Below are 16,191 nucleotides of genomic sequence, written 5' to 3'. Positions count from 1 at the left end.
AGAAGCTGCTCCTGCTGTATAGGGAAAGCGATAGCTAGGTTGCTGCTAGGTGGTGTATTCAGGGTCCAGTTTACTTCTAAGGCACTAGTGTAACATCTGCTTTAAGGACAGCACCCAAAAAAGCCCTTTTTAGGGCTGAAAGATATCAGTCCGTGTGTCTTGCAACAGCTGGAGGCACCCTGGTTGGGAGGGAACCGTTGGTTAATAGGAGTACTTCAGTATAAAACTTAAGTTCCTTCAAGCAACTAACTACTACAGTATTCAAAGGGCTGAAAGATATCAGTCCATGTGTTTTGCAACAGCTGGAGGCACCCTGGTTGGGGACCACTGCTTAAAAGGGGAACTCCGCTGGCAAGCTTTTTTGCTCATTGTCACACTAGTGCAAATCACATTACGTGTGACAGTTGTGCAAATTAAAAAAAAAAAAACTTTTTTGGCTGTTAAATAAAACCAGTCGTCACTGTCATTTCACGTCACAGTTGCCATTTTTTTTGCCTGCAGGGCAAATTGTGTCACTCTATTGCAAATCACATTAGGTGTGACAGTTGTGCAAATAAAAAAAATACCTTTTTTGGCTGTTAAATAAAACCAGTCGTCACTGTCAGTTCATGTCAAAGTTACCAGTTTTTTTTGCCTGCAGGGCAAATTGTGTCACCCTAGTGCAAATCACATTTGGTCTGATACTTGTGCAAATTTAACCAAAAAAATGACAGGCAGAGGAAGGCTGGGTGCTGGGATTCCCTTTGGCCCTAGAATGGCCAGTGTTCAGAGGCCACGTACCCTGAACCCCCAAGGTTCTGAGGACTTAGTTGACTGGCTATCACAAGACACCCAATCTACTACAGCTTCCGCTTGGAACCTTGACGCACCATCCTTCTCCTCCTCTAGCTTAGCTTCGGGCACCTCTCATGCTACCACTTGCCCGCCTGCCGCCACCACAAACACTAGCACAACAGCAGCTTTACTTGATCCGTCAGAGGAGTTATTTACACATCAGTTTGAAGACATGAGTGATGCGCAACCATTATTGCCAGAGGATGTAGCTAACAGGGATATGTCTCAGTCAGGCAGCATTACACACAAACGTACGGTGTGATGATGATGTTGTACCCGCTGCTGCTTCCTTTCTTGAGGTGTCAGATAGCGGTGAAGGTGTTGATGATGACGATGTGCCCGTGGATGCCAAGTGGGTGCCCGCTAGAAGAGAAGAAGAGGGGGAAAGTTCAGATGGGGAGACAGAGAGGAGGAGGAGACTAGTTGGAAGCAGGGGGAGGTCGTCGCAAGGAGCTAGTGGCACAGTCAAACAGCATGCATCGGCACCAGGGGTCAGCCAGACGGGACGCCAATCAACGCATGCTGTTGCCACCAGCAGAATGCCATCATCGCAGAGCTCAGCAGTGTGGCATTTTTTTGTGTGTCTGCCTCTGACAACAGCGAGGCCATTTGCAACCTATGCCAGAAGAAACTGAGTCATGGGAAGTCCAACACCCACCTAGGCACAACTGCTTTGCGAAGGCACATGATGTCACATCAAACGCCTATGGGATCAACACGTCAGTACAAGCAGCACACAAAGTCAAAGCCACCATCCTCCTCCTGGTCCAGCATCTTCAGCCACGTCAACCACTGCTGCCCTCCTTGCCCCCTCTCAACCATCCGCCTCTCTGTCTCTCGCCTTGAGCATTTCCTGCTCATCTGCCCACAGTCAGGTGTCTGTCAAGGAGATGTTTGAGCGCAAGAAGACAATGTCTCAAAGTCACCCCCTAGCCCGGCGTCTGACAGCTGGCTTGTCAGAACTGCTAGCCCGCCAGCTTTTACCATACAAGCTGGTGGAGTCTGAGGCCTTTAAAAAATTTGTAGCCATTGCGACACCGCAGTGGAAGGTACCCGGCCGAAATTTTTTTGCACAAAAGGCAATCCCCAACCTTTACTCCTTTGTGCAAAAGGAAATGATGGCATGTCTGGCACACAGTGTAGGGGCAAGGGTCCATCTGACCACTGATACCTGATCTGCAAAGCATGGTCATGGCAGGTATATCACCTACACTGTGCATTGGGTAAACCTGGTGACGGCTGCCAAGCATGGAATGCGTGGCTCTGCAGAGGAGTTGGTGACACCACCACGACTTGCAGGCAGGCCTGCTGCCACCTCCTCTACTCCTCCTACTCCATCCTCTTCCATAGCATCTTCGTCTGAGTCCTCTTCCACTGCTGCGTCTTGCTCCACATCACCGGCACCCCCAGCTCCCCAGGTGCTATTCCACATCCTGGATACGGCAGTGTCACGCCATCTTGGGGTTGACTTGCCTCAAAGCGGAGAGTCACACCGCACCAGCGCTCCTGTCGGCCCTGAACGCACAAGTGGACCAGTGGCTGACTCCGCACCAACTGGAGATCGGCAAGGTGGTTTGTGACAACGGAACAAATTTGTTGGCGGCATTGAGGTTGGGCAAGTTGACACATGTGCCGTACATGGCACGTGTGTAATCTGATTGTACAAAGCTTTGTGCTCAAGTACCCAGGCTTACAGGATGTTCTGAAGCAGTCCAGGAAGGTGTGTGGCCATTTCAGGCATTCCTACACGGCCATGGCGCACTTGTCAGATATCCAGCGGCGAAAAACAACATGCCAGTGAGGCGCTTGATTTGCGACAGCCCGACACGTTGGAATTCAACACTCCTAATGTTCGACCGCCTGCTCCAACAAGAAAAAGCTGTCAACGAATATTTGTATGACCGGGGTGCTAGGACATCATCTGCGGAGCTGGGAATTTTTTTGCCACTTTACTGGAGGCTCATGCGCAATGCCTGTAGGCTCATGGTACTTTTGAGGAGGTGACAAACCTGGTCAGTCGCACCGAAGGCACCATCAGCGACATCATACCGTTTGTTTTCTTCCTGGAGCGTGCCCTGCGAAGAGTGCTGGATCAGGCAGTAGATGAGTGTAAAGAGGAAGAGTTGTGGACACCATCACCACCAGAAACAGCCTTATCAGCATCGCTTGCTGGACCTGCGGCAACGCTGGAAGAGGATTGTGAGAAAGAGGAGTGAGGAGGAATGTGGCTTTGAAGAGGAGGAGGAAGACCAACCACAACAGGCATCCCAGGGTGCTCCTTGTCACCTATCTGGTTCCTGTGGTGTTGTACATGGCTGGGGGAAGAAGATGATACCTTCCCTGACATCACTGAGGACGAGGAACAGGACATGAGTAGCTCGGCATCCGTCCTTGTGCAAATGGGGTCTTTCATGCTGTCGTGCCTGTTGAGGGACCCTCGTATAAAAAGGATGAAGGAGAACAACCTGTACTGGATGTCCACGCTACTAGACCCCCGGTATAAACATAAAGTGCCTAACATGTTACCGCATTACAGCAAGGCAGAAAGGATTCAGCAGGTCCAAAATAAATTAAGAAGTATGCTGTACACAGCTCATAAGGGTCATGTCACAGCACAACAGGGATCTAACAGGGGAAGAGGTGAAAGTAATCCTCCTCCCACGAACATGCCGGCAAGGCCAGGATGCTGTACAGACATGCTGGAGGACATGCAGAGCTTTTTCAGTCCTACGCATCGCCACAGCTCTTCGGGGTCCACCATCAGAGAACGACTTGAGCAGACTACCTGGCCTTATACGCAGATATCGACACTCTGAGGAGCGATGAACCCCTTGACTACTGGGTGTGCCAGCTTGACCTGTGGCCTGAGCTATCCCAATTTGCGCTCGAACTTCTGGCCTGTCCCGCTTCAAGTGTCCTGTCAGAAAGGACCTTCAGTGCAGCAGGAGGTATTGTCACTGAGAAGAGGAGTCGCCTTGGTCAAAAAAGTCTGGATTACCTCACCTTTCTTAAGATGAATGAGGGATGGATCCTGAAGGGTCTGACACTGGGCGATACATTTGACTGAACAAGGCCTGATCAGATGAGCTGCCTTGGGCTAAAAATGGTCCACACGCTGCTGTATTTGAACTCTGAATGCCGGATGACTTTCGTGACTTATCCGCCACTAACTAGGGTTCAAGCCGCAATGTTTTAGGGCACTTTCTGCCAGGCGAAACAAACAGAAATTTTTCTGGCCGCTGCGACAGCTGCGGCTGCGGCAATACCCAAATTTTCATCCATGTGTACATGCCTAATTTTTCTGGCCTCTGCTGCTGCACTTGTTATGGGGCTGTAATTGTTATGGCCGCTGCTACAGCTGCGACAATACCAAATTTTCCAGCCAGGTGTACATGCCTAATTTTTCTGGCCTCTGCTGCTGCACTTTTTCTGGTGCTGCAATTTTTCTGGCTGCTGCTACAGATGCGGCTGCAACAATACCAAATTTTTCATCCATGTGTACATGCCTAATTTTTCTTGCCTCTGCTGCTGCACTTGTTGTGGTGCTGCAATTTTTCTAGCCGCTGCTACAAAAGCAGCTGCAACAATAGCAAATTTTTCAGGCCTGTGTACATGCCTAATTTTTCTGGTACTCTCTGCTGACATCTCTGTCCATTTTAGCAACCGTGGATATTAGATGTATGCTAAGGGTAGCATGGTGGCTCTGAGGTTACCACTGCTGCCTTGCAGCGCTGGGGCCTTGGGTTCAAATGCCACTATGTGCTGCCTCAAGGGGAGCTCTAACTGTGCTGCCTAACATCGGGGAATCTATGTGCTGCCTAAAGGGGGGATCTAACTATGTGATGCCTAAAGGGGGCTCTATGTGCTGCCTAAAGGGAGGCTCTAACTATGTGCTGCCTAATATGGGGGAATCTATGTGCAGTCTAAAGGGGGATCTAACTATGTGATGCCTAAAGGGGGGATATAACTATGTGCTGCCTAAAGGGGGCTCTATGTGCTGCCTAAAGGGAGGCTCTAACTATGTGCTGCCTAATATGGGGGAATCTATGTGCTGTCTAAAGGCGGGATCTAACTATGTGATGCCTAAAGGGGGGCTCTATGTGCTGCCTAAAGGGGGCTAAAGCACGTTATTCTTAACCATTTAGGAATGTTAGGCGATTTATGCCCTTTATGGATTAAAACCAGACTCTGCATCAACTATGTCATTTTCCATGGGAGTTTTGCCACGGATCCCACTCCGGCACACCACAGTCCAGGTGTTAGTCCCCTTGAAACAACTTTTAAATCACTATTGAGGCCAAAAAGAGTCCCTGTGAGTCTTAAAATTCGCCTGCCCATTGAAGTCAATGGCCGGTTCGCCGGTTAGCGAACTTTAGCGGAAGTTCGCGTTCACGAACCGAAAATTTTAAGTTCGCGACATCACTATCAGGCTTGTCCATGAGTCATTGACATGAGATGACTCATGGACAAGGCTGCATGAGCAAACACATCAATCACCTCCCACCACCACAAGGGAAGGACATGCCCCTTCCGCTGAGAGGATTTTTAACACTGTAAGCTAATGAAAAGATGGATTTTTATAATAAATATAGGTGATAGAGGCATTAAAATTAGATGTGCATACATGTAAGGATTAGGTATTGAGTAACATAATATTTAATTTTATTTTTTGTAGGATCTAGCGGATAAGATTTCGGCTTTCACCAGTAATTACATTTCTAGCACGGAATGCTATAACTAGTTGTAAATGTGAACACTGAATTGACTATTCAAGCTGTGCGTAAACTCTTACCGGCAGCTTAGCATTATGGGAAATTGACCTCATAAACTGCACTCCCAGGGGCTCTATACACTAAATCTCATCCTTTTTAGCACTGATAATTTCCTCTCTTGATTGAATAATGATGCCGTTCATTACGTCTCTGTTCTGCTGTAGACTACTCTTCCCAAAAATATTCCCTGACTTTACTGTAAATGACATAAAAACATAATTTTCTACTGGTGTAATAATCCACACCTATGGGTAATCATTTAGGTTACACTAGGAATTTTTATTTTAGGAATTTTTAGTGCAAAAATCTATCTTACAATTTGATTTATTAGTTATAAAGTTCCGAGGACCCACAAGAGGAAACTGATGCTCACCACCAGTCTGTACAGAACATGTACACTTAAAGCATTATAAAATGACATTATCATTGTTTACATACAGTAGGTCATATCACTATTACTTTTATTAGGTCATTTATGACTTAACTTCATTAGAATTGCACATAGCCACATCATTAATTCTCAATGGGAAAATATGTCTCTACTGAAACTTTTTGAGGACAGTTTCTGTGTCTTCAGGAGGATCCCGTAGGGCCACTCCTGCCCATTGGATGTGCTGTGTATACAATGTACAATGTCTTGGAGGATACACCATGTTATTTATATATTATTCTGTCTTGGCAAGCAAAGACAATGATGGAAGCATTATTATGACCACAATGATATCCCATTTTGGCCATTTATTGGACCTTCTCTTAAACCTCTGACAAAGGCTGCAAAATATCCCAGTTGAAACTTATACATAGGGATTTGTCACCTGCTTCCAGACAGAAGCCCTAGAAAAGATCAGATAATGCAACTTTGCATACAATGCATTTGGAAAGTTGTCAGACCCTTTCAATTTTATCATATTTTGTTATGTTGTGGCCTTGTGCTAAAATAAAGAATAGAGAAAATAAAGAAATTCAAGTTTCCCCCCATCATTCTGCAATCAATACCCCCATAATAACAAAATAAGAACGGGTTGTCAGAAATCTTTGCCAATTTATTGAACAGGAAATACTAAAATATTGCATTGATATAAGTATTCAGTGTTTTTTACTTAGTTGGCAGCAATCACAGCCACCTGTCTTGGTTGGGTATGATGCCACACAGATTTGGGGATCTTCTGCAGTTTTTTGTATGCAGATCCTTGAATTCTCTTTAGTATGGGAGCCATCAGTTAAAGCCATTTTCAATCTCTCCAGAGATGTTTAAATCAGTTCAAGTCAGGGCTCTGGCTGGACCACTCAAGGGCTCTGGCTGGACCACTTAAGGAAATTCACAGTGTTGTCCATAACCCCCTTCAGCATTGTCTTGGCTGTGTGCTTAGGGTCATTGTCTTGTTGGAAGGTTAACCTTTGACTCCGTCTGAGGTCCAGAGCACTCTAGATCAGATTTTCATTAATATCTCTGTACTTTGTTCCATTCAGCTTTACCTTAATCCTGATCAGTCTCCCCAAGCCTCTGAAAAACATCCCCACATGATGCTGCCACCGCTATGCTTCACTGCAGGGATGGTATTGGACAGTTTAAGAACAGTGGCTGATTTTCTCTAGCCCTGACACTTAGAATTGTAGCCGAAATTCAAACTTAGTTTCATCAGACCAGAGAATCTTGCTTCTTTCTTGCAAATTCAGGTGGGCTTTTAGGTGTATTTTATTCACGAAAGCCTTATTTCAAGCATAATGCCCAGATTGTTTGAGTGCTGTAGTTGTGTTTGACCTTCTGGAAGTTTCACCCATGTGCACACAGGTTCTTTGAAGCTTAGACAAAGATGCCATTGGGTTCTTGGTTACCTCTCTAACAAAGGACCTTCTACCTCATTTACTTAGTAAGGAGGTGAGGCCGGCTCTAGGAAAAGTTCTGGTTGTTCCAAACTTCATTAACCTTAGAATTACGAAGGCAATTGTGCTTAAGGAAACTTTCAATGCAGCAGAATTTCTTTCTTCTTTATGTCCTGGATTTTGCTCTGATATGGATTGTTAGCTTTGAGACCTCATATAGTCAATGTCTGTGGCTTTCCAAATCATGTCAAACAACCTGAATTTACCACAGGTGACTCCAAACAAAGTGTAGAAAGATCTCAAAGATGAGCAAGAGAAATGAGAGGAGCCTCCCCCAAGTATCATAGAAAAGGGTCTGAATACTTGAGTACTGTACTCACTATACTATAGTCACTGTCATTATGGAGTATTTAATGATGGGAATTTCTGACAAACAAAATGTGAAAAAAGTGAGAGGGTCTGAAGACTTTCCTTATGCACTGTACATGGATAATTACAATTAGGAATGAGAGAATCGAATCTGACGAATCCAAATTCATACGAATTTCAAGAAAAAATTTGATTTGCAGCATAAGCGAATATCGCCTCGATTCCATCACGCAAATTAAACTCTATTTAGTGCGGTCCAGACTCCAGGGCATCTAAAATGGCAGATCCACATGTGAGGACATGGGGCAAGGAATCCTTGGAAGGTGGGAACAAGGGTAGGTGGGATGACCCTGAATCACATGCAGCCTATCACCAGCCAGTCACCCCTGTGATGTCACAGCCCTATATAAATCGGCAGCCATATTGCGGCCAGTCACTTCAGCCTTTCATTGCACATATATAGATAGGGACAGACAGTGCTGTGTGTTGGCCAGAAAAGCTTTTTCCAGCAGCGATTCACCTTCTACACAGAAGTATCTTATCCTGTGGGTTCCGCTCCACTATTTAGTGAGGATGATCTAGAGGACAGTCAGCAGCTACTGCCCAGCCAAGGAGTGGAGGAGACATTTGCCGCTTCCTCCGCTAGTTGGGCATGTAGTGATGAGGAGAGTGGCGTGGGAGGTTGTGTTGCGAGTGTTCAGGCTCCTGAAGCAGACACTGTTGAGGAACCTGAGGAGGACATCAGTGATGTGCAGACACAACTCGATGATGATGAAGCTGATCGCACTTGGGAGCCGGGTGTAGAAGGGGCTTAATCATCATCAGGAGATAAGGGTTGCAGGTTGCTCGTGAGGCAGCAGCTGAGCCAGCAAGGTGGTAGCATGGTTGACAGTCAGCATGGTGGCAGAAGTACAAAGTCTGGAGCCAAACGTGCCCAAGGTAGACCACCTGCTTAGTGGCAGCCTACCTTCCCGGGAGGTAGTAAAACAGATTCCTGGAGTCGGTGGCAGTAGCAGTCAATCAGTGCAGACCGTTGGTGGGAAAATCAGCTACTCGGCGCTGTGGCAGATTTTCATCAAGCATCTGGAGGAGGTTAACAAGGCCACATGCAAGATGTGTCGACAGAAGGTGAAGCATGGCTAGGGTCCCAATGTTGGCACCACGGCACTGTGTCAACATATGCAGTGTCAGCATAAAGCGGTCTGGGAGAACTGTGACTCCGATGTGGTGGTCCAGCCTGCTGCATCACTCAGTGGCACGCCGCTCCCTCTTTCAGCCAGCCAAGGCTCCACTCAGTCAAAGGAAGCTGTGTGTCATACTCATCTTCTGTCGCTTCAGAAACTCCTGCTCCTCCTACTTTGAGTCAGTCATTTCACCAGCAATCCACCAGTGAAGCCATGTCCAAGAGACAACAGTATGCGCCCACTCATCAAAACGGTGTAGAAGCTGAATGTGCTCCTGTCCAAGTTGCTGGTGCTGCAGTCCCTCCCTTTTCAAGTGGTGGACTCTGCACCTTTCAGAGAATTGATGGCTTGTGCCGAGCCGAGGTGGAGGGTGTCAAGCTATAATTTCTTTGCGAAGAAGGCAGTACCAGCCCTGCACAATTTTGTGGAAGAGAAGGTGTGCCAGTCCTTGAGACTATCTGTGTGTACCAAAGTGCACGGCAGTGCCGACGTGTGGAGCTCTAACTACGGTCAGGGACAATACATGTCCTTTACGGCCCACTGGGTATATGTGGTTCCTGTACAGCCATGACAGCAACTTGGGAGGTCACGCCGCTTCTGTCTCCATGCCCTCAGGCAGTTGGTCCTGTGACAGTGTACGACTCCGCCTCCTCATCCTCCACTGTCTCCTCAGCCTCCACTGCACAGACAAGTCTCAGTGCCCCTCCAGCATACCACGTGTGCAGGGTACGGCGGATTGTGAGGCCCTATGGTCTCATCATGCTGCTGGGATATTACCTAAAAAAAAATTACGGTAGCACTAGCTGTGTCATTCAGCGACTATATAGTCTTTTCATGCTGCCACAAACTCCAGGCTGTGTCATTCAGGCACTATATGCTGCCGCCAACTCCAGGCTCTTTCATTCAGCCACTATGTGGTCTCCTCATGCTGCTGCCACTTCCACCCTGTGTCATTCAGCCACTATATGGTCTCTTCATGCTGCCGCAAACTCCAGGCTGTGTCATTCAGGCACTATATGCTGCTGCCACCTCCTCGCTGTGTCATTCAGCCACTATATGGTCTCCTCATGCTGCCGCCACCTCCACGCTGTGTCATTCAGCCATTATATGTTCTCCTCATGCTGCCGCCACCTCCACGCTGTATCATTCAGCCACTATATAGTCTCCTCATGCTGATTCCACCTCCAGGCTCTGTCATTGTGCCGCTCTACTACAGTGATTCTAATAGTGATGCCTCTGATCTGCATAACAGTATTATTTCACTAACCCAGTACACACCCTATGCGTGATACAGCAAGGCAAAGTTTTCTACACCTTTATTGAGGTTCTCTGTAGGCCAGAAATAGCTATTTTTAATAGTGATTTACTGCAAATAAATTCGGACCAAACCAAATTTTTTGGGAAGATTTTCAAAAATCCGTTCATCTCTAGTTACCATATATACAAGGACTATGTATGATAAATCCCCATGTATCAACAGTTATTTCATTGGAGCTTCCTTTATTATGCCTTATTAATTTTTTAACTGTATACTAATGTACATATACAGGCCAAAGGCCACTAGGACACTCTTTTAGACTATGACAATATCAGGACCTTTTTTATTTAAATTGAGCCTACAGTGTTATTCAAGGTTTTATACAACCACAGTTCTACAATTCTAATAATTAAAAACACAATTAAGAGTATGAAGGAAATACATATTATATCTCACCTTGGACAGTGCGAAGCTGGAGATTGAAATGGACATAACTGTTCCACTGTTGTCTCACATGTTACAGCCTGAACTGCATAAAGCATATATAAATACATTATATATACATATATATTCACTATATTACATTTATTTAGTTGAACTGCATGCAATACTGATACCTAACTAACATACTCACATGATACTTTAGAGACCGTAAAAGAATTAGCAGATTGGTATTTTCTGTTGGATAAAGACATTAATATTCAGAGGTAATAGACAATTTTACTGTTAAATATTAGAAACAATAGACTTGAGCCAAACAAAATGATAAACTTACAAACTTCCAAATGTCAGAGACTTGTGGTGGAAGTAACAGTGAGGTTCTAAAATATATCCTGCTGAATCATATGTTTCTAGGGCAACTGTTCCTTCTAGTTTCTTCACATTCTGTATCTAACAAGAAGACTCCCCTCGGTCTCACTTCTAAATTTTAAAATGCCCACCTACCATGTAGTAGATAAAATGCTGCTGTCTTAACATGTGGCACAGAGACATTTAAAGGGCAGGAAAACAAATGTTTTTAAATTAACTGGTTTCAGAAAGTTATTCAGATTTGTAAATTACGTCTATTAGTTGTCAGTTGCTAATCAGTTGCTAATCAGCGAATATAGCACTATATATTCGTAATTACGAATATTCTTTTTTTTTGTTTGTTTTCACAGTACACATCACAGTGATCATCCCTCTCTGCTTCCAGCTTGTGTGGTGTAAAGAAGGCTCTAATACTACTGTGTGAGACTGGCGTGCACATTTTCGCATATGCAAAAATTAGCATATGCAAATTTTCACTTATGCTAATTCTCGCATATGCAAATTTTCGCATATGGTAATTTTCGCATACACAAATTTTCGCATATGCGAAAATAAAACGCGAATATTACAAATATGCGAATTTAGCAAATATATGACGAATATTCGTCCATATATTCGCGAAATATCGCAAATTCGAATATGGCCTATGCCGCTCAACACTAGTCAGAAACTGTCCACAGTAGAAGCAAATACCCATAGCAAACCTCTCCTGCTTCGGACAGTTTCTGACACAGACAAAGGTGGCAGCAGAGAGCACTGTGGTCAGAATGTAAAGAACTACACAGATCATCTGGAGCATACAGCAGCTGATAAGTACTGGAAGGATTGAGATTTTTATATAGAAGTAATTTAAAACTCTATTTAACTTTCTGGGCATTTTTCTGTTTTTTGCTCTTTCGTTTTTTCCTCCTTACATTTAAAAAATCATAACTCTTAAAATGTTGCACCTAAAAATCTGTATTATGGCTTATTTTTTGCGCCACCAATTCTACTTTGTAATGATATCAGTAATTTTACCCAAAAATCTACGGCGAAACGGGAAAAAAATCATTGTGCGACAAAATTGAAAAAATACAGCCATTTTGTAACTTTTGGGGGCTTCTGTTTCTGCGTAGTACATTTTTTGGTTAAAATGACACCTTATCTTTATTCTCTAGGTCCATACGGTTAAAATGATACCTACTTGTATAGGTTTGATTTTGTATTACTTCAGAAAAAAATCATAACTACATGCAGGAAAATGTAAAATTTATACATTCAAAATTGTCATCTTCTGACCCCTATAACTTTTTTATTTTTCCGTGTTCAGGGCGCTATGATCTGAAGCTTTTGTCGGTACCATTTTTGTATTGATCTGACTTTTTGATCGCTTTTTATTCATCTTTTCATGATATAAAAAGTTACCAAAAATACGCTATTTTGGACTTTGACCATGCGGTTTAATTAGTGGTATCTTTTTTTAATTCGGACATTTCCGCACGCGGCAATACCGGGTGATTCAAACTTTTATTAGGGGAAGGAATAATTCAAAGAGTTAATGATTTTTTACACTTTTCATTTGCAATATTATAGCCCAAACATTGCATTTACTGATTTTTAACACTGTTCAATGCATCTCCATAGAGATGCAATGATCAGTGTTTTCGGCGATTGATTGCTAAAGCCTGGATCTCAGGCTTGAAGCATTCAATCGGCGATCGGACTGCAGGAAGGAAGGTAAGAGACCTTCCTCCTGTAGTACAGCTGTTTGGGATGCCGCGATTATACCGCGGCGCTCCCGAACAGCTCCCTGAGCTAACCGACAACTTTCACTTTTAGCCGCGTGGCTCAGCTTTGAGCGCGTGGCTAAAGGGTTAATAGCACGTGGCACTGCGATCAGTGCTGCGCGCTATTAGAGGCGGGTCCCTGCTTCACTATGACGCCGGGCCCGCCGTGATATGATGCTGGGTCACCGTGGGACCCCGCGTTATATCACGGGAGCGGGACCAAGGACGTACTCGTACGTCCTTGGTCCTTAAGGGGTTAAAACATTTTTTTTTTCTGGAGTACTCCTTTAAGCCCCATCAGGGACCATTGCCCAGGTATTCCCCTACTATACTGAATTCCATATCAGACTCATTCCAGACATAAGCCCCTTTCACAATGCCGGTATGCTCTGGCAAACTCGGCTGTCAAACTCTCTATTTTTGGGAGAAAAAACTGAGAAAAAGTTGGTGCAAGCACTATTTTTTCTCCGGCTTTTCTCGATCCTAAAATAACGGGCTTCACATTGCCGGGGACAGCAGTGTGAACGTAGCCTTAATCATATTGTAGAAAGGTAGGATTAACCTGAGTGAACAAAATGCCTAGAACCATCCATAATCTTGAACTTTAAAAGCTTATGAATTATTTGTCGGAACTATATGTAAGTATAACAGACATTAACAGAAAAGGGTCTAAATGGTTTTTGTTAGGAAAAGGAATTTATAGAGGAACTCACCCGATTGACTGGACTCCATTTCTGTAAGATTTTATGAAGTAATTTCTTCTCCCTTGTCGAGTAACATCCACCCATCCACCTTCATTATCTATTACACCAGCATGTATGGCTGCTTTACATATACTCGATTGCTGAAAATTAAAAAGAAAAGTCTTAGTAAACTTTGTAATGACATAAATGAACAAGATATGATCATGTCAAACTAAATCTTATTGATTTTTTTAATCTTTTTTATTGGGTGGATAAAATAATAGATGGCGGAGGTGCAGTAGACATCGCTTATTTAAGTAAGGGTTTTGATACTGTAGTACATAGAAGACTTATCAATAAACTGAAGTATTTGAGCTTAGACTCCCATATTGTTGAATGGATTAGGCAGTGACAGACAACAAAGAGTTGTAGTCAATGGAGTATATTCAGAGCAAGGTCTTGTTACCAGTGGCGACCTCAGGGATCTGGACTGGGACCAATTTTGTTTAATATCTTTATCAGTGGTATTGCAGAAGGTCTTTATGGCAAGTTGAGCCTTTTTGCTGATGACACAAAGATTTGAAAGGATTTGAGTAAACTGGAGAGATGATCAGAACTCCAGCAACTAAAATTGAATGTGGATAAGTGCAAGATAATGCACCTGGGACGTAAAAACCCTCAGGCAGAATATAGACTATGTGCTACAGTCCTAACCTCGGTATCTGAGGAAAGGGATTTAGGGTCATTATTCCAGAAAACTGCTCATAGAGCAGAAAATGCAGAAAATGCTAGCAGAATGCTTGGGTGTAAAGGAGGAGGTATTATCAGTAGAAAGGGGAAAGTGCTCATGGGTGTAAAGGGAGAGGTATTAGCAGTAGAGAGGGAAGTGCTCATGGTTGAATAGGGAGAGGTATTAACAATAGAAAGATAAATACTCATGGGTGTATAGGGAGAGGTATTAGCAGTAGAAAGGGAAGTGCTCAGGAGTGTAAAGGGAAAGGTATCAGCAGTAGAGAGTGAAGTGCTCATGCCGCTGTACAGAGCACTGGTGAGACCTCACTTGGAGTATTGTTCACAGTACTAGAGACAGGATCTCGAGAAGGATATAGATATTTTAGCGAGAGTTCAGAGAAGAACTACTAAAATAGTTCATGAATTGCAGGATAAAACTTACCAGGAAATGTTAACCCTTTAAGGACCACAGGTTTTTCCGTTTTTGCACTTTTTTCCTCCTCACCTTTTAAAAACCATAACCCATTCAATTTTGCACTTAAAAATCCATATGATGGCTTAGTTTTTGCGCCAACGATTCTAATTTGCAGTGACAATAGTCATTTTACCCAAAAATCTACGGCAAAATGGAAAAAAAAATCATTGTGCAATAAAATTGAAGAAAAAACGCCATTTTGTAATTTTGGGGGCTTCTGTTTCTACGCAGTAAATTTTTTGGTAAAAATGACACCTTATCTTTATTCTGTAGGACCATACGATTAAAATGATACCCTACTTATATAGGTTTGATACAATTTATACATTTAAAATTGGCATCTTCTGATCCCTAAAACTTTTCAATTTTACCGCATATGGGGCGGTATGAGGACTCATTTTTTGCGCCGTGATCTGAAGTTTTTAGCGGTACCATATTTGTATTGATTGGACTTTTTGATCGTTTTTTATTCATTTTTTTCATGATATAAAAAGTGACCAAAAATACGTTATTTTGGACTTTGGAATTTTTTTTTGCATGTACGCCATTGACCGTACGGTTTAATTAATGATATACTTTTATAGTTCGGACATTTACGCATGTGGCGATACCACATATGTTTATATTTATTTACATGGTTTTTTTTTTATGGGAAAAGGGGGGGGGTGATTCAAACTTTTATTAGGGAAAGGGTTAAATGACATTTATAAACTTTTTTTTTTAACAATTTTTTTTGCAGTGTTATAGCTCCCATAGGGGGCTATAACATTGCACACACTGATCTTATGCACTGTTCACTGCAAAGCCATAGCTTTGCATTGATCAGTGTTATCGGCGGTCGATTGCTCAAGCCTGCATCTCAGGCTTGGAGCAATCAATCGTCGAAGGGACACGCCGGAGGAAGGTAAGAGGACCTCCACTCTTGTCCCAGCTGATCGGGACACCGCATTTTCACTGCGGTGGTCCCAATAAGCCCCATTGAGCAGCCAGGCAGTTTTCACTTTCGTTTTAGACGCGGCGTTCAACTTTGAACGCCGGTTCTAAAGGGTTAATAGCGTGCCTCACTGTGATTGCTGCAGCGCACTATTAGCCCCGGTTCCCGGCTTCAGATACATGCCTGAACCGACCCGATATGACTGGGTTAGGCTGGGTTCACACCACGTTTTCTTAAATACGGTTCCCGTATACGGTTGGGAGGAGGGGGCGGGGCTTAATCGCGGCGCCCGCACTCAGCCGTATTTGGGAACCGTATTTAATGCAAGTCTATGAGCCGACCGGAGTGAACCACAGCCTCCGGTCGGCTTCGTTTTCGGCCTTATGCGGTTTCGACCACGTGGTCGACCACGTTTTTGCCTGCGGTCGGGAAACCACATACGGCCGAAAACGAAGCCGACCGGAGGCTGCGGTTCACTCCGGTCGGCTCATAGACGTGCATTAAATACGGTTCCCGAATACGGCTGAGTGCGGGCGCCGCGATTAAGATT

The 16,191-nt window shown here is 44.1% G+C and overlaps 1 protein-coding gene across 1 annotated transcript in view; it reads right to left on the bottom strand.

The window, feature by feature from the left end:
- CRISPLD1 (cysteine rich secretory protein LCCL domain containing 1) overlaps window positions 1-16,191 on the bottom strand; it is a 127,974-nt gene that overhangs the window by 25,946 nt on the left and 85,837 nt on the right. The window contains exons 11-13 of the mRNA XM_056522174.1: window positions 13,531-13,661; window positions 10,876-10,919; window positions 10,698-10,770 (exon numbers count right to left, since the gene is read on the bottom strand). Coding sequence (XP_056378149.1) covers window positions 10,698-10,770; window positions 10,876-10,919; window positions 13,531-13,661 — 248 coding nt within the window. The remainder of the gene's footprint in view (window positions 1-10,697; window positions 10,771-10,875; window positions 10,920-13,530; window positions 13,662-16,191) is intronic.

The sequence above is a fragment of the Hyla sarda genome, chromosome 5, assembly GCF_029499605.1.
Source record: "Hyla sarda isolate aHylSar1 chromosome 5, aHylSar1.hap1, whole genome shotgun sequence".
Classification (NCBI taxonomy): domain Eukaryota; kingdom Metazoa; phylum Chordata; class Amphibia; order Anura; family Hylidae; genus Hyla; species Hyla sarda.
Note: the sequence above shows the minus strand (reverse complement) of the source record. Positions and strands in the feature narration are given on the sequence as shown.